Genomic DNA, 19,214 nt, shown 5'->3' with positions numbered 1-19,214 from the left:
TAAATAATTACAAATCAGAAAAAAACAACACAAAATCCGAATAATAACAATTATTTAGGAGACTTTAACCCAAACTATTTCTATTGGGACTCATTTGAAGGGCTATGACCTTTGAACTCATGTCACGTAGTCTCTAAGCCTAATAATATTGTTAATATTTATAATCTGTAATATTTACATCATACTGGATTTGGAGCTGCCATAGGTGTATTACCCGTATGCTGCGCACCGCTTTGGGGTACGCCGCTCAGAGCTCGCTTCCTCCCGCCTCCCTCTCTCCTCTCCGGCCCCGGGCTGCCCCGTTCGGTCTCCGGTGAGAGCTACTAATCCCCTGCGTCCACGGTTTACTGTGAGCCCGTATTTAATTCCCCCGCAAAGCCCCAGCTGCCGCCCTGGTTCGTGGCTCAGCGCGCCAGACTTTGGTTATTAATAATTCACCAGCGGCAGGCACAGCGAAGGGAGGACATGCAGCTCGGTCCGCGCGCTGTCCGGAACGTATCAGCTCGCCTTTTTACCCCGCGTTGTCCCATACCAGCGCAAAGAGGCGCGACATCTACGTTTTAAGAGCAGTCTGGACGCGTATTCAGTGCCAGTAACGAGGATTCCGCGGAGCAACAGCTGATCGTTTGAGCAGACAACGCGGGCACTCGAGTGGACATTACGTACCGGAGGAGCGAGAGCACGCTTTCTGGGACTGAACTGGGATACATTGAGGAGAAGCCGGACCTCTTTGGATTAGCTACTGGTGGTGGAGAATGTCCAGCTCGGAGCAGGCCGGGTTTTAGGGCGCTTTTTGCTTCCTGTAACCACGAGACGCAGAGCACTTCTCTCTCCCCCACGCGCCACACTTTTGGAAACTTTTTGGATAGTGGAAAATGGGTGTTTGAGAGAGTTGGCACTTTTCCCTGCACCACAATGGTACGTGCTGTGAACCAACTAACTTTCTTTCTCCACATAGCTGTAATTGTGGTTATTATAGCTAAACATTATCTTTTGACATTTTCAAATTTTACACGTTTTACACGTGTTTTTTATTATAAAAAGTCGTGCCAAGTCCCACCACCTACCTGCCCACTGTCACACGTATTCGGTTCATTTTACACTTAAGTTGTTAAAAGTGCAAAAGTATATTTTTTTAAATGCGTTATTTGCAGCTTGACGCACAGACACTTCTGCCAAGGAGTCCTGTGATGTGGGTCACTCTCTACACTATTAATAGCCACATATATGATACGCGCTATCGTGTATCAGCAAATAAATAGGGGCCACAGACCTGAATAAAAAGGTCACTGACATGTGGAAAGAACCAAAATTCTGTCTGTTCCTTCTTCTGTGTTCTGGTGGAGTGTGACAAAGTGCGTAAGGCGTAAAAACTTGAGAAGAAGTTGGAACTTTGGTGCGTAATTGTCCTGACGCGTCTTTAATGTTTGTGCGCAACGTTTGTTTTCTTTGAGGAGAGTAAGAGATGGCTTTAACACACCCTAACCATAACACTGCTTTAACTTTATAAAAGTTTACAAGTTTATATGGTCAGCTACGCTATGGGCAGTGTGGCATTATGCAAAAATGCATATTTTAAAATAAAAATACTTAAGTCTACTGAAAAGTACAAACCCCTAAACAATGACAAAAGGGCACAATGCACAGAAATGCAAGCACATTTACTCCAGGATTGACTCAAAAATGCAAATGCTGTTTTAATGTTAAAAGAGTTGCAGAGTTGGGGTGGTGTAGGTCTATAGTTTTTGCATATCAATTTGGAAATTACTTAACCCTTAAAATTACTTCAGGAATCAGGGTTTTTGGATTATTAACTCTTTATACAGTATGACCACTTTAATGACTTATAATGTGCACATTCATGATGTTTCAAACTGATTGTTTTTATTATATATTTTTGCTCATAGGTTGAGACGGTAGAATTAGAGATACACGTCTTCATTTTGTGTTCTTCTCACAGTCTCTGAGTGGAGTCTGCATGTACCTTTGCTGTTACTGTAAGATCTCCACTATCATGCATAAACTGATGCTATATATTCAGTTTCTACTGATACATTTGAAAGTGAGTGGAAGTCTCTCACTGTCTGAGTGTCCACACTGTGGTGAGGTCAGGACAATGATAATTTTATGTCAATAAATATGCCATATTACCTTATACCTACAAAAACCTAAGGCATATAACTTTATAATATATTTTTAATATTTGATATAATAGATTGAGCATATATCCATGAAGTGCAGTGATTGTTCTTGAATGAACTGCCATAGGACTCATAAATTATCATTTGCATCATCTAGGCACTGAGCTTTTGCTATTGGCCTTTGTACTGAGACAGCTTACACACTTACACTGTAGTTTTCTTATTGAATATCTATTGCATTATAACTTATTCATTAGCAAAAAGTTTCAACTCACTTCAAAAACACCATCACTAAAAAGTCTGTTTATGGCCCAATCCGCTCACTACTTCCTTGACCCATAGATTTTTTTGGCACGAAATGAGTCAAGTCGAGCAATAGTTAGGGGAACCTCCCACATACAACCTTGAAGCTGCTTGCAAGCCAGGAAAGGGATCTTATTTGCACATGAATATGGAAGATTATTAGTATGAATAATTATTTGTTTACTGCGCTGACATGGCGAAGGCCCAAGAAGCTCATCAGTTAAAATGATACAGAATTTAGGACAGGCCTCACATGGGATTATCTCTGCACTTGTTATTCTCCCACTCACAGGCACTCACCTCTTTTTTAAAGTGAAGGCGTCGCTGGGAGCCGGTGCCAGGGTGAGTCAGAAAGCTCTGGAGGCATCTGTCAGTCAGTGTCAGATTAGCCCCCCCCCCTGAGGCTACCCCCAGATCTGCACAAATAAACATCTCTGCACCACTTCTACTCCACAAAACCCATGTATGTGGAGATGAAATGGAAGCACACATTTACCATTGAGGGCTCTTTTTGATGGTCCTATGCATTGATAGAGAAGATAGCATTCATATATTTGTATATGTATGTATAATCTATGGTGAACTAATCATTGCAACAACCAGTGACTTCAGATTTTAAAGGAGAATTAGCCCATTGCACATGTTCTAGGTCAGTGGTTCCCAGACTTTTTTTCTCCTTGAAGCCCAACCGTGTCACACAAGAAAAAAAAAATCTTAAAAACTCACTTAGAAGCATTTATTTCAGATAAATGAAGAGTATTTGCAGAGTATTCAATCTTCTTTGAAAATATAAATTGTAAGTAAAAGTAATTGTGGGAGCAGCAGTAGCTCAGTTGGCATAATGTTTGACCACTGATCCAAAAGTTTGTGGTTCAAGTCCTGCTCTCAACATAAACATCATTGGTATAAAATCAGAGTTTGATGCACAGCTCTCACAGATGAATGCTACTGTTGTGTCCTTGGGCAAGACACCTTACCTGCCTCGCTTTCAGTGTCTGCGAACAATGGTGTGTGAATGTGTGTGTGAATGGGTGAGTGGTTCCTTGATGTAAAGTGCTTTGAGTGCAGGTGAAAAAAAAAAGTTGCCATTTAGGCGTTTAGTTCTATTTGCCTTGACAGATCCATATAATTTTACAAACGATAAAGAAAGTAAAGAATGAGAACCTAACTTCAACTTTACTACTTGCATCGTCCAAATCAGATCAGAGCAGCTCTCCTCTGTTCTACTGTGCTGTGTCTGTGCTGTCACTGCAGTGATGTCAGCCCGTTACTGTACACCATAATGCACTATGATGTTTGTTCTGGCCATGACGTTTCCTTGGAAAAATAAACAAGATTTGAAGCGGGCCGTAATAGCTTACTCCAAAATCTAAAGATGGAAAGTCTGATATAACATTGGCCGAAGTAAATATTAGGATACTGAGCTCATGGCTTGTCAGGTTGATGGGGTATAAGGTCTTGTATATAGGCTAATCAGGTCCTCTTCCTGGAATGACAACCCCATTATATTAGTGTAATCGAACCACGCTTTAATTGTTTGCAGAAGTTGGAAGACTATACCCATCGGGATATCGGGTGCTTCTTAAACAGTAACTCAAAATGATCTAGGTTAGGAATGAAAATGTCTTAAATTTCACTGTCGAAACAAGTGGGAACATTCAGAATTGGTTCATTACAGAGGTTTAGCTGCCAGAAAGGACAGCAGGTGTTTCCTGTTGTCAGAATGGATGTCTGTCAAAGCAGTGACACCTTAAATGCCAAATTACAAGAGCGCAGTCAAACTTTTTACCATGTTCAAAAAAATATTCATCACAACAAGACTGAAAGGGACGCTGTGAGAAATTGAGTTAAGATATATCTGTCTGTCTATATGTCTGGTTTAAGTTACTTTGGAGACAGCAGTAGAGCTCAAATCAAAGTGTTCCATAGGAGAGACCAGGGTGGAGCTCATGTGTTTAATAGATAGGCCAGACTGAGCATAGCGTACATACTGTTAAAGGTACATTGAGGTTAGAGCTGTGGAATAATGGATTAAAAAAACACTGGTCTGGATCATAGACTGTTTAAAGAAATGGACTAAGAGAGTGTGACGTCACCCACAGCGTTCGCCTCTAGACTCTAGGAGCAGGAGTCTCCAACCTGTAGCTCGGGAGCTACCAGTGGCTCTCCACCCCCCTCCTGGTAGCTTGCTAAGTGATTTCTGTATTATACATATTGTGCTGTATAAGTAAAATTGGATTAATTATATGCCTTTTACCACTGTACATGTGTCATTCTGATGCCTAACTTTGTACACTAATAAATTGATAATGGTTTATGTTTTATAATTATCTAACCATACCTCATCTAAGGCTTGCCGTGGCTCTTACATTTACTCAGTTCCTTGTGACTGCTAAAACTAGTAGCTCTCTGGCATTTTTTTGTAAAGGTAGTTCACCAAAGGAAAAAGACTGGAGACTCCTGCTCTAGAGACCAGCAATTTTAAGAGCGAACTTTGAGCAAGGTTCCATATTAGGAACAGGAATTTATTCATGGATGAAATAGTGAAATAAAAACACCAGGATCATGTAGAGCGGGTTAATACGAACATATTAAGGTCAGAATGACGAGGCTCACAGCAGCAGTTACAGAGAGAGGAGCGTTGGCTTTCAACGTAAAGTCGATGGAGCCAAAAGTGTCCCCATGTTCATACATCCTGTTTGGAACGCAGTGGATAGCGGGTTAACTATGTCCATTTCTAGCCTATATACAGTCTATAGTCTAATCTAACCCTATTACAACAAAAATACCCAAATCTCACCACTTTTACGAAGAAAATGTATGCACTATAAATTCTGAGGAGGAATATATTTTTCCAGCATTCATATATTCAACAAAAAGTCAATATAATACAGGTATACACATACATACAGGTCGCACAGGTCAGATCTGTTTAATTTGCTCCTGTGGATACATTAATTTATTAGTTGATCGAATGTTCAAGTGTTAAATTACAGTTATTTATAGTTCATGGTGTATGGGGCAGCATACACAACTCTATAACCAGCACCACCGCTCTGCATTTTGAGCCACACTGTCCAGAAATACATTGAAAAAAAAAGAAAAACATTGTCAGAAAATGGAACCAAAAAATAATAATATCAATCTTTCTCCAAATTGAACAGTAGAAGACAATGTGGGAACTAATTACACATGACTAAAATGTGTAAAGCGTTTGTAGCTCATATGATACGAGCTTTGGCGACGTGTCAAGATGGCTGCCAGAACATCATCATCTCCAACAACATCGAGCGGCGGCGATGTGTAAATCAATACAGTTGTCGAGATGCATAAATGTTTTCTCTGGCTGCGCCTCCACTCTCCACACTTCAAATGGGAGCTTGGAAGATGACACTGAGAAGACTTCTGATGCGGACAGCTTCCAACATTTTTAGTGTGATCCCGTAGACAAAATCCAGCCAAGATTATTCAGCATCATTCAACATATGAAACGCTAACAAAGCAAAAAAAAAAAAAAAAAAAAAAGGATGAAAGAAAGCCTTGTCTTTTCTGGCTTGCTGTGAACCGTTGTCATTATAAAGTATTTTGTCGATCTGTGGACAAAAAGATGGTATTGCTCATTGCGTTGCTTATGTGAGGCTGGCTAGTGATCACTTTTATTAATTTTTTTACATTGAACAAATTCAGATTTGCCTGCATCTGATCATGGTTAGTGTTGCTGTTATCCCAGGTCATAATGAAGTTTGAATCTACTATTATGAGGCAGGACTATTTGGATTACGAAATCTGTCTATAAGAACATTCTCGGTTGACTAAAGACATAACCTGTGCATCAACCACAGACTGTATAAAGACGTGGACTAAGGGAGTGAGACGTCACCCATAGTGTTCAGCTCCAGTCAAATGAAGCCCATGAGGCTAGCATTTATTAGTCTGATTCATCAGCCGGTATCACTTCATGGAAACCGTCTGACCTTGCAGCCTTAGAACTTGTGTGCTCGACGGTAATGCGCCACTAAAAGGTATATTAAGCTTTTTCCCAAATCCCGTAGGAAGAAGGGCAATAACATCTTTCCCCTTGATAAAACTGACCAAACATTCTCTTTGTTCCCAGTCTCGGGAATCGTTGCCAACACAGAATGTATGGCTCTTTGTTGATTGGCTGTTGCCCGGACTCGCACTTCTGGGGTTCTTGCAAACCGTCTAGTGTATTCTGATTCCTGACCTAGTCGCTGGAGAGAAATGAAATTGGGCAGAGGCACTAGGTGACGCCAGCCTGGCTAAGCAGTTATAGGGGCGAATGTGGAATTGAGTTCCATATTAGAAATAGGAATTTATTTATAAAATGAATACATAAAAACACAGGGATCATGCAGAGCGGGTTAATACAAACATTTTAAGACCAAAATGACGAGTTTCACAGCAGCAGTTACAGAGAGGGGTGAGAATTTTTAAATGTTAAGTCAATTGAATCCAGAGTCGATGGAGCCTGAAGCGCGCCTAGGCACAGTTTCTATTTGGAATGTAGAAAAGAATAGTATGCAGAACCTTCATGAGTGAAAAGTTATATCAAACTGTCCAGCTAACTCACTCCACACTGGGCCACATGAATCCATTTAGTCTTGATAAAATCATGAGTCGACTAATGGCTGTGATCTCTTGGGCCACCACCAAACACACTGACACAAATACACAAGACAAATACATAATAAATACTACCTTTTCTATTTTTCAAACTTGGACAAAAATTGTTTTCATTGTCACAACTGAGACCTGGCATGGGCTCAGGTAGATAGACTATTTAATCTTCACATGAATCTTGTGAGCATCTGATTCTGTAAGACACAACATTTTAGATCTATACCAATGTGTAGAAGTAAAAGCAGCATTATTGTTTCACACAGACACTGTTACCTCACTGTATAGATGTACAAACCAAAGTGAAAAGAGAATAATTTTCCAATGCAGTCCTGGTATTGGCCTAAAGAAGATCATTACTGTGTAGATAGAGACATGTACATCCATAATGTGACATTTTAGGGTCGTGCCTTAGGCAGACCTGTCTATAGGTAAATCATCTCATGGTGGGTTAGATCCCAAGGTCATGCGGAGCTACATTGAAGTTTGTATGTTCTCCTTGTGTCTGTGTAAATTCAGGCACTTACGTTTTATTGTTATTGTTAGCGTAGTTACACCAGCACATGCTTGTGATCCAGGCAAATGCATCACCACCAAAGGCCAAACCCAATCACATTTTGACGAGCCACTTTTAACGCCAGGTCAGAGTGGGGTCTTTCTGTTGTTCAGTACATTGAATATGAATGTCCTAAATGTCCTTTTGGTTAGTTTCTAATGGGGCACTTGCATGATCCTGGTGCATTCTTATTAAAGTGTCCCCATCACGCCGCCATCTTAACTCTTCCATCTCATTTCGAACCCTGCTCCAATTACTTTATCAACACTTAACCTCGGCATTAATTGGTTTCACAAGACAGCCCAGACTGCACACCAGCTGCGGAACCGAGTAATTTGAATCTGCTTAATTTGGGAAGGTGCTGCTATCTCCTGCTTTCCTAGTTTAATTTGAAACAATACATGTTTTTTTCCTCTTTTCTCTCCCGTCTTTAGGGCCTTAATGAGGAATTACAGCCAATAGCATTATTCATTAAACTGTGCTTGCCAGCTATTTATCACTGTAACAATATTAGCATATTTGTTTGAATTTCCAACACTTTTTTAGCATTCGAAACCAGGTTTAGCATTTTTAATAATCTGGCAGGGAATGCAACGCACCAAATTGAAAGCAGAAAAAGAACCGGTAGCGAGCCCTAGAAACATACTAAAAAATCCTTTATAAATCCACGTGCACATCCGGCAGCGTGCACACTCGTCTAATTACCGCCTCCCCCGCTCACGTCTCTTCTTCTGCACCTCCGGAGAGATGCAGGTGTAAAATATCACATTTTTCCAGGATTTTTCCCCGAGGTGGCCCTGGCTCGGACTCACACGGCACCTCAATTTCTCCGGCTTTCATATTTGGTGATTCGTTTTCTACTACAAACGCGTTCCCCCTCCCTCCGCAGCCGAGCTTTGAAGTGCGTGCCACATGTGCGCAGGTTTGTTTGCTTGTTAGCAGGTGAAGAATGAGGAGACAATTAGGCTGAAAGCATGGAGGGCCGTGGAGGATGGTGGTTAGCGTTAGGATCTTGATGCTCTAGAAAACTGCATGGCGGAGATCGGAGAGTGATTAGCGCGCCCAGGTCTGTGCCGGTGAAGGTACCTGCCTCTCATGAATGATTATAGAGGCCCTAATGGCTCTGTGCTCAATAGAAAATGAAAGGGGAGGAGGTTGTACATGTTTTGATTAATCTGATGCCATGAAAGACAGCCAACACTAACATAACCCTTTGCATATTCTAGCTGTTGTATCAGAGAAGTGTTCAATCCCATAACCTTATAAACTTTCACCAAGTTAGATGTTAGATGTTTCCTTCCACTTTCTGTCCAAATGCAGAAGGGTCTGGAACCAAACTATACAATCCGTCAAATAATAAACAACAATTAAAACAATACAAAAAACAATACAAAAAATGATATCTAGAAAATTCAGTTTCTTTTGACACAAACAGACCGTGATTTGCTCTTATTGGTTAACCCTTCTGTCAGTCATGCCCATTGAAAATTGGGGAGACAGGATGCAGTTCCAAACCAAAATATGTTTCCAAATATCATTAAAGTATTAAGCATTGTAAAAGCGTGTGATCTTGACTGGCCAGACATGATGTTAGGCACCTTGGTTACGTTGGCAAGATACTATTACTCACTATGTCAAAGACAGCATACTTACAATAAACAACGAAACAAATTATTACCATAAAAAGTGACATGCTCCTAGTAACAAGATTAATAGTTTGATCTCCACACTACGCAATGATTATCACCAAAGACTGCAGCTCATTTGGTGGTGGTTGGAGGGACATATATGAGCAGAATAGCCACGACTTTGCCCTTAGTGAATGAATATTGTACTAATGTTAGTGTCCGGACAAAAATGTTCACAACTGAGTAATTATCTGTAGCAATATTAAAGGGACAGTTCAGAATTTTGTACATAGGGCCTGAATTTCTAGTTAGCCAGTGTTGGAGACGTGTGGAGACACTTTTTTAAATATTCCATCTAGTCCTTGTTTTTGCAGAGGTCGCTGGTGCTAGGCTAGTGCATGTCAATGGTCATAGTTATCCTGACACTAAAAACAGTCTTACCCACTCCATAAAACACCCAAAGCAAATCTATTATAATGCCAGACTGTTGATGTAAATGTCTGAGTTGATAGAATAATGTTTGAAATAAAACTAACCTTGCATCGCATGAATCATTGCATGTTGAGGGATTATTTTCTCATATATCAGTCCGCCGCTGCCAAGCTTTCTATCAGGAAGTACAACTCACGGCTGCTGCTCAGACATAAATCCTTCAAATACAAGGTTGTTTTTACTTCTAAAATTATTCTATCAACACAGACATTCACATCAACAGTCTTGCGTAATAACTGATTTGCTTCGGGTGTTTTGTGGAGTGGGTAAGACTGTTTTTAGTGGCAGGCTAACTAGGGCCTTTGACATGCACTAGCCTAGCACCAGCGACCTCTGCAAAAACAAGGACTGGATGGAATATTTTAAAAAGTGTTTCCACACATTTCCAACACTCTGGCTCACTAGGAAAAGAGGTCCTATGTCCACAATTCCTTACTGTCCTGTTAATATGTTTTAAGTGGCCAAATGTAGCGTTGAAGTTTTTGACATTTCAGGTATCCTTATTTGAATCTGTATATGGAAGTAAATGCAAATGTAGCAGAAAAATAGTGATCAATTGCAGGTTTGATAGGCCACTTTCTTTGCCAGTGTAACTGCCCCAAAAATATGTAAGTGTAATCGTTACCTTCTCTTCTCCAGTTATGAGAGTATGGCCTTCTAGAGTAGTTTTACAGAAGCACTAAATGTAATGTACGTGTATGCCATATGGATTAGGCATATGCTTGTGTACAAACTAACATATATAATTGATAGCATGCTCCCAAGAATGTGACAGAAAGAGGCTGTTAGCTGCAGGGAACTCTCATCAGACGACTAGCTTGATTCCAACGATGCTTTAACCGTTCACTGACCCTAACATTTGCCCTTTCACTCAGTCACTCTATTGTATCCGCAACACAAACATTTTCAGCTTTGAACAACCGTAAATTGCCCAAAAGAGGCAACTAATTACTAGGGGCTTGGCTAGTCTGTGATTATCAACATAGAAAAGTATACGCTTGTAGTTTAGGAGCTTTGGGGAAAGCCTGAGATGCCTGACAGGGGCAGCATTTTGTGGGACCCATGGTTTTGAATGTTTTCCCTCTAGTTTGTGTCCATATATTAATGATGACAAGCCGGGGTTCGGACTGTATGGCTAAATGGTAATGTATTCTATAGCGTGTTGGGGGACTTGCATGCTAACAGCGCAGAGGTAATTTTTCGTGTTTAACTAATTTTGACACAGCAAACAAAACCCAATCCTAGTTTAAGGTTGATCAGTCCACCTTTTAAAGTTAGACAATGCACGCACGGCCCTCCTGTGTTAGGAGAGAAGACAATGTGAAACCTCTCATTCTGTTGGATATGAATAGCCTGTGTCTGTAGCCGCAGCTTGGTTAGCCCAGTCTGGGACTTATTATAGTGCTGTTTATCCGTGCGTCTGTGCATGCATTTCTGCTGGCGTGCCGTTATTTCTGCATATGTAAATGCTTAATGTCTGTTTGAATTCCCTCTGATATGTTTACTTTACACGCCATTTTAAAGAGTATAACTTTACATTTTGTTGCTGGCTACGATCGGTGTTTGTTCCACTTCAACGTAAGGTATTTTGCAAGAATTCTCTGGAAAACAGGATTATTTTTTTTCCTTCATATACATGGTAAAACTTTAGGACTATTCCTTTTCCCAAAGTTATTTTCGCTCTGTGTATTCTTAGTCCATGCTAACAGGTTTAGATCATTCCCCCAACGACGTATTTAAATTTAGTCTGTTTGCAGTTGTCTTATTTGACTTGCGCTACTTAAAAGAAAGTTTGATCATCAGCTTTTTACCGAGGTAGGAACTCCAGACCTTTGTTAGTATGAAATTAGTAGTACATTTGTATAAGTTTAGATAAGTTTTTAGGGTATTACTACTTTTTTTTAGTTGAAAAGGAAACACACCAAGACACAGAGAGAACTGTTTTTTTAAGATTTCAATTATTCAGGCAATATAAATAGAACTCCTTTGCAGACAATAAGTCCATGTTTCTTTTGTTGAAACTAATACAGTTTTCAATACTCAACATTTAGTCAAAAATATCATTGCAATCACAATATCTCTCTAAAACATCTTATTGTTCCCTAATTCAATTCAGCCACTGTCAACATACAAACACGTTACCATAAATTTGGCTTTCGAGCTCTCTTAATGCAGTCCTCATCCCTGCTCTCTAACAGATTTAACTGATTCCCAAAACAGACATTCAAATTTCGTCCGGCGCAGGCTAATTTGTACCATTATGGAGTAAGAAGTAATAGCTGGCGGCTGGTTAAGCAGGCATGACTCCTGTGTGCTCTGGACCCCCGCGCCGTGGTTCCTCCCATCCATGTTGTCTGGACTGGACTCAATTGACAACAGAACCGCAATGGATGCTCATTCAGTGGCCATGTCTGCGTCGGCATGTCCTGCAGCATACAAATGAACAGGGCTGAATAGAAACAGTCTGAATAAATAGTAAGTGGTGTGTCAGGCAGAGCAGCCAAGAGCAAGTCTGTGTCTACTACTACATTCACATGCACGGGATATCGCTGAGGCCTTCAAACAGACATACGGTCTCCATGATAGCTATATTTAGAGTGACAGGTTTGCGTACGTTTTATGAATTCATTTATTTTATCCAAACGCAATTTAGTCTGTGTGTGACCGCGTGTCTGTGTGTCAGTTTTTGTGTTAGGGTTAGTATTTATTAGCATTTTGACATTCCACAAACAGACAGTGTTGGATCGGTTTCTTTGCACCAAATATTTTTACTATCTTAAAAATGTGAAAACTGAGCTAGTTTATTGTGTCCACAGTTTGCAATGGTCTAAAGTTATTCTGCACTTTTTAAATACATTCCTAGCATCCTAATTATTATTCGTGATTATGTTGATAAAGGCTTTCCACAACTTCCTGGTTCATGGACGATAAAATGCTTTATAAACACATATAGACAACACACAGATGCCACATTGTAACGATATTCAAGTGTCACGATATGATATTGTCATGATATGAACCTCACAGTATGATACTTATTGCAATATTGTGGGAAAACTCACGATATGTTGGGGAGGCTTACGTTTAGGGATGTAACAATATCCAAATCTCTCTGTACGATAATTTCACGATACACATCTCACAGTACGATATTTATTGCGATATTTTGTGGAGGCTAATATGTTGCTTTTTCCTCTTAAAATGCCTTAACAAGACTTAGTCCTAAGAAGTATGACTTAAAAGTGCTTAGAACTGTTATTTCTTCTTGTAGTCTACACTGAAACAGGAGCAAAGGATCATGGTAGTTTCCTCAGTTTTTTTAGGATATTGCTGCAGCATAACTCTTAATTTAAGCAAAGAGACTTGTAATTCGATATTGTGATGGTCCATGATATTATTGTGAGAATTTTGAGGATACGATATCATGATATTTTGGTTATTGTTACATCCCTACTTACAATGTATCAATAATTTTACTAAACTTCATTGACAAAAATTGGGATCAGCCAGCCACGTTAAAACTCTATAGAAAAATTTTAACTGGATGAAAACAATGGCTGTAAATATAAGTATGTCCTGGCATGTGATTTTGAATGTTCAGTGCTGAGTCAGGATGATGGTCAGAACAGCGCGACGCAGGTGACACAGCAGGGACAGGAAATGCCTGTGTGCCCTACTATTGTGTGTGTGTGTGTGACTGGTACAGCACGGAGAGAGGCACCGCTCGCTTCAGACCTCAGGAACATATGGGCTCAGCAAGGCCACTCTGGAACCACGTGTGAGTGCAGAACGGGATAGAGCAATCTTATTTTCTCATTTATGAAATTTGGACAATACGCAGTACTGACATTTCCAATACGGTAATGGCAATACTGTTTTCGTCCAGATGAGACTTAACAGATGCACAAAAATAAGTCTGGTGAAATGTATATCAACTAGAACAACTTTGGAAATGATAGTTTTGCTGCAGGAGGAGAAGAGGCACATGAGGATAATGCATGAAGACAAACAAAAATGAACAAACAGGGAGAAAAGGGAGAGAGATAGGCCAGTTATGATTACACATTTTGTCGAAGGAAATAGAGATTATAAAGCTTAAAGGTGCACTGTGTAACTTTTCTGCTTCTTTTCATAGAGATGTTATCGCTTTGCCTAGAATGTTCCACGGTAGAGATCGGACCTATCTATCTCAAGGGAGACAACTACAGGCTACATTACAGGTCAGGTCTGTGGATAGTAGGGCTGGGTATCATTAATATGTTGCCAATAGCCATACATACCTCGGTACATAGGCCGTGATATGATACATATTTCGATTTGATACAATTTGATATGATTCGATACGATATATTTCAAATCGATTCGATACGGTTCAATAAAAAATAAAGCCTAACTCATGGCTGTGATACTGAAAGTCTTTGTTAAACCACTTCTTGTGTAAAATTAGTATCAAACACACCCATTTTAATCATTAAAATAGTGAATATGTCAAATGTGTCGCATAAAAAAGTTTCCTTCCTCCAAACAAGCAACAAAACTGTAGTGCTGTAACAAAATAATTTAGTAAAGTATACCAAAAAATACTCCTGGAGATATATCGATGCAACAGCCCACAATACCATTACAGTATCATCACCTTAAACGATACGATATACTAATATTTCAATATTTTTGCACACCCCTAGTGGAGAGGCAGAAACACTTGTAATGAATAAATTCTAGAGAGCTGTGTTTCATGTCTTACCATGGAATATTCCAGGTAAATCAATAACATCTCCATGGAGACAAGTAGGTGACAGACACTCCACCAGAAATATTGCGCAATGCACTTTTAATATAAAATAACACAAAAGAAGAATTATCCCTCTAAAGATCCTAAATTCTAAATGTACAATATTGTAAAAAAATATAAATAAATAAATGAATAGCAAAATAAAACACATAGTTTGTATCTATAATGCAACATAGTCAAGTTATTCAACCCTCTACAGCTCAACTCTCTTTGTAGTACAGAAATATGGTGAAAAGTTCCACAGTGAACACTGACCCCCAAAAAATTATTGTTCCATCATCATTTGAAGTATAAGTCTCTATAGTAATTATCAAGACATGCCTGGAGAGAGAGTGCATCTATATGGATCGCTTGGCTCGGGGGGTGACAGGTTGAGAGGCAAAGATTTCGCAGGGATGTTTTCACGTTTGTAAAATAAATAGTGTTGAATATCAAGAACGTTTTTGTATATTTCCACATATCAGTTGATGTATTTTTGTTTGAGATTGCATTAACAAATTGCATTATAGTATTACAGTCAGTACAGAAGCTATTGCCCACATAAGACAATCCTGTAACCATAGATTAAAAAATAAACTTTCCTCAATCAGAACAGCAAAAACCCACTATTACAGATTTCCCCAAATTGCTATAAATAAGTTTCACATTACAAATAAAAGACTACGGTGTAACTTTATGTATACGTGTGATTCACTGGGATGGTAGTTGGTGAGACCTGATGACAATGGTAATAATTTGAAATCAACCGCTAAGAAAAGCATTAATTTGACATGTGAACATGACTAAATATTATGACTGTGTTTCACTAATGCCAAAATGACTGCTGTGTTACATTACAGGCCACCGAACCCTTTCTGTTGAACGAAGAGCCCACCAGAGGTCCTGGGATGCCTGAGTGCTATGTAGTTTCAGATTCATACAGGGTACGCATTCATCATTATTATTATTGTTATTTTCTATATTACCATGATGATTATCCCATGTGTTGTTTTTCTATGTGTTATTTGAGTCTTTCCTCATTACGTTGACTGACAGTGTGTTTTTATGCGTTCGGTAATTGCGGGACAATCATAATGTCATTCACAGCTCCCTCTACTCAGCTGCAAACCATTACAATCATTATTTCCACACCAACGTTTAAGAAAAAAGGCCGTCTTTGCAATTCCGCCTCCCGGGAATGAAAATTATAATGACGATATACACTATTACTGTATACACTGTAAAAATTAAGAGAAACAAGCTGTGAGAAAAACGAATGTGTGGAATTAGAGCAATGGGCATGTTTTAAAACCATAATAAATAAACAGTACAGTGGTAAGATAATTGCAAAAATAACTTAAAATGTGATATTTTAAGTATACAAAGTTGTCTTACAATTCATTCACTAAACATTGATCCATTGAGGAACATTGATTGATTTTATCGTATTTTCTTTTAGTGGGAAACTTTTAGTAAATTTAGTTTTTATAGCATGATTATGTTTGAGCTATTAATAGTCAGACTAGAAAGTGTTACATTTATTGCAACTAATGTTCTTTTTGTACAATATAGTTCATTTAGAAATAGTTTTTGGGGATAATCCTGCTTTTAAGCATTGTCACAGTTATATAAATAAGTTTAAGTTTTATCGTTCACTGTGTCTTTTCAATGTATCACACTTTCAAATGAGTTACAGCGACAGCCAGAGACACTATATATAGACTACATATGTATCTATTAACAGTTTTTGAGTTTAGAACAACTTAGTTTATTAGCTGAGTGCAGTACTATCTTGAATTTGTAGTCCTAATGGCACGGAAAACAATTTGACTAAATAAATAGGGCAGGATTCTACTGCTTAGGAGGTAGGAGCTGGTTTTCTAGGCTATACATGCTTTGTTTTCCCGATTTGAGCATTTTGCCAAGTCTGAGCAAGAATCTGGGGTGCTCCATTGTATCTGGGGAGGACAGGCAGAACTCTACCATTGTGGGTGTAATGTAGCAGCACGGCCATACAGTTAGCCAGCGCACAGGGCCCATAGTGTGAAGCAATGCAGAGGGGAGGAGCGTCAACGAAGGTGGATTGGGTTCCAGGGACAGTGAGTTCAAGTACGTTTCGAGAGGACAAGAGACAGCTCACGTCCTCATCTTCATTTTTATATTTGGAAACTGTTTCTACAGCATTTATAAATTTGGGAATTGTATTGTGACCAGTAAATGTAATTATTTTCTAATCATACACATCTTATCATACTCTGCTTTAGATAAGATTAGCTGAAGCTCAATAAATGCAACCAGTTAAACACAAGGCAATGCGTATGGTGTGTACTGAAGGCGAGTGGGTAGGAACTAATGTGTGCGTGCGCAGTGGGACACATTAAAGGTGCACTATAGCCTCTTTTCCACTGGCATGGGTCACTTGGGGCTGCCTTGGAACAGGGCCGTTTGGTGTAGCTCCGTCCAGCCCAGTTGTGCTTCCACGCTTCGGGCACGGCTTCGACTCCAAGGCAGGGCACAGCTTTGAGAGACACTGATGTCACCAAAATATTGCGAATGTTTTCTTAAAAAATATAATCAAAATTGGATACATGTAATTATAAGGACGGGGGTGGTACGGTTCACTTTAGACTTGCAGTCCGTACCAATCTGCTCCAAAACGAACCAGTAAAAACGAGACTCATGTAAAATTTCTGGTAGCTGTCCAATATCTGTTTATCTCAGTGGAAGTGCTATGAATGTTCCACAGTATAGCATTAAACTTTTTGTATTTACTAGGGATGTAACGATATTCAAATCTCACAGCATGATATTTATTGCGTTATTTCGGAGAGACTAATATAATTGTAGATTTGACACTTTTGCTTTTAAAACACCTTGACAAGATTTTGGTGTGAATTATTTCTGTCATAATCCCAAGAATTCAAGTAAAAAACATATATCTCCATGTTGTCTGCACTGAAATGAATCATAGGATATGTAGTTTCCGATGTTCATAAGCTGTTGCTACTACAAAACCATGCACTTAAGCAAAGGAACTTGTGATTCGATATATTATGACAGTCCACGATATTATTGTGAGACTTTTGACGATACAATATCACGATATTTTGGTTGTAGTATTTACTAATTATTATTATTAATTATTTAGTATTTACTAATTACAGATGTTTTTATTGCCTACACATACACTGACACACAAACATGTAATTTTACTGTGAGTGCGGTCGCCTCTCCACAGATCTGACCCTGCAACTTGACCTGGTGGCACCGCGTACTTGTCTCCATGGAGATCTAGGACAAAACAAAAGCTAAAATGAAATCAGGAGAAGTATAGAAGTGTAAGGATGAAGAGAGACCTCAAAAAACTACAGCAAAGCTACAAGTGCCTCCAGCTTGACTGATTTTATGGGACAGTTCATACATAATCCACCTCTCTTTTGACCCAAATATTATATCCGGTTATCTTTAATAAAATAAAAAAGCGTTCACCTGTCATTTGTCATGTTACGCCCTGTATATTTTCATCTGTGGAAGCGTGAGCCTTGTCACTAGCACATATTTTAGGTCAGGCCTTTTGGCTCGCTGTGCTCCATATAAATAATACATAACCACGTGGCCATTTGCACTGACATCTGCTAAAGAGCCTCACACACTCACACACTCTTCCTTATCACTCCTATGTCATCTGCGTTAACAGTAGGGCCAGGCCAGGTGCAGGAGCGACGCCGCGTACATTATCACACTTTCTATCCTCCCGGAACAACCTGTTTGGCATTCCCCGGGGCTGCAAATCCCAAAGCAGCCATATTCCGAACAGCCAGCCCCTCTGTAATCACGCGTTGGTCCAAGCCCGGGCTCCGATGCAACTGTAAAAACTGTGCTGCCGGCCGGGTGAAGTCATCTCGCGCTGGAACTCTGCAGCAGTGGTAAATATGTATATTGGAGGCGTGTGAAAAAGCCGAGCTGCGGCAGACCCACCAACCGTAGCATATGGCTCTAGCATGTGTTACTTAATGAGAGATTTACTCACACAGACCACTAAATGTGTGGCTCATTTAAGGCGCTGTGGCGAGGAGCAGTTTGCGTGTGTTGCATGCGACTCTGCTCTGGGAGGGAGGGGCCGCCTGATCCCCGTGTAACCGCACACTATAACCTTTTGCACTTGAAAGAGAGGAGAAAGTTTCAATGTTCCTGCTCTGGACACTGGCTTTACTAACGAGTCTACAATCAATAACGGTTAAAAAGACACTAAACAGTCCACTTTATATGACAAAATTGGATGAATACGTACAACTGTGTCAAAATTTACATCTCATTTACCAGTTAAATACCAAATTGATTAAAAATATATAAGTTGTAATGAAGGTTTGGAAGCTGATTTGCCGATAGTGGGTCTGTCTGATCTTGACATGTTAAAGTTTAAAGTAATATGAATAAATATCTAACATAACTCATAATTTAATAGCAATTAAAATGTGTAAATTCTGAATTATTGATGGTTAGACTAGTATACTCATTGCTAGTATTTCACAAACCCTCATGATTCATACACGACTGCCTTAACAAACCTAATTAGCTCTAAAACTATACCACTTATTCATATTAAAGCAACAACACATAACTTTTTTGTACTGCGAAAAGCCCGACAAAGAGTTGAAGTTTGAAGCTACATTTCTCTGAGCTGT

General features: G+C 39.5%; 1 protein-coding gene across 8 annotated transcripts in view; it reads left to right on the top strand.

Annotated features, from left to right (window-relative positions):
• The first annotated feature begins 585 nt into the window (after positions 1–585).
• Positions 586–19,214, top strand: part of nfixb (nuclear factor I/Xb) — a 126,609-nt gene continuing 107,980 nt past the window's right edge. For 6 of the 8 annotated variants that reach the window (XM_055152587.1, XM_055152581.1, XM_055152586.1 and 3 more), the window contains exons 1-3: positions 13,460–13,536; positions 13,894–13,978; positions 15,390–15,473. In XM_055152587.1, the coding sequence (XP_055008562.1) occupies positions 13,505–13,536; positions 13,894–13,978; positions 15,390–15,473 (201 nt within the window). In that variant the 5' untranslated portion in view covers positions 13,460–13,504. Of the gene's footprint in view, positions 919–13,455; positions 13,537–13,893; positions 13,979–15,389; positions 15,474–19,214 lie in introns of those variants that run through there. The other 2 variants (XM_055152583.1, XM_055152585.1) reach the window with 2 other exon arrangements.

Source organism: Boleophthalmus pectinirostris, unplaced genomic scaffold (assembly GCF_026225935.1).
Source record: "Boleophthalmus pectinirostris isolate CB_2022bp ecotype Guang Dong unplaced genomic scaffold, ASM2622593v1 HiC_scaffold_17, whole genome shotgun sequence".
Classification (NCBI taxonomy): Eukaryota; Metazoa; Chordata; class Actinopteri; order Gobiiformes; family Gobiidae; genus Boleophthalmus; species Boleophthalmus pectinirostris.
Note: the sequence above shows the minus strand (reverse complement) of the source record. Positions and strands in the feature narration are given on the sequence as shown.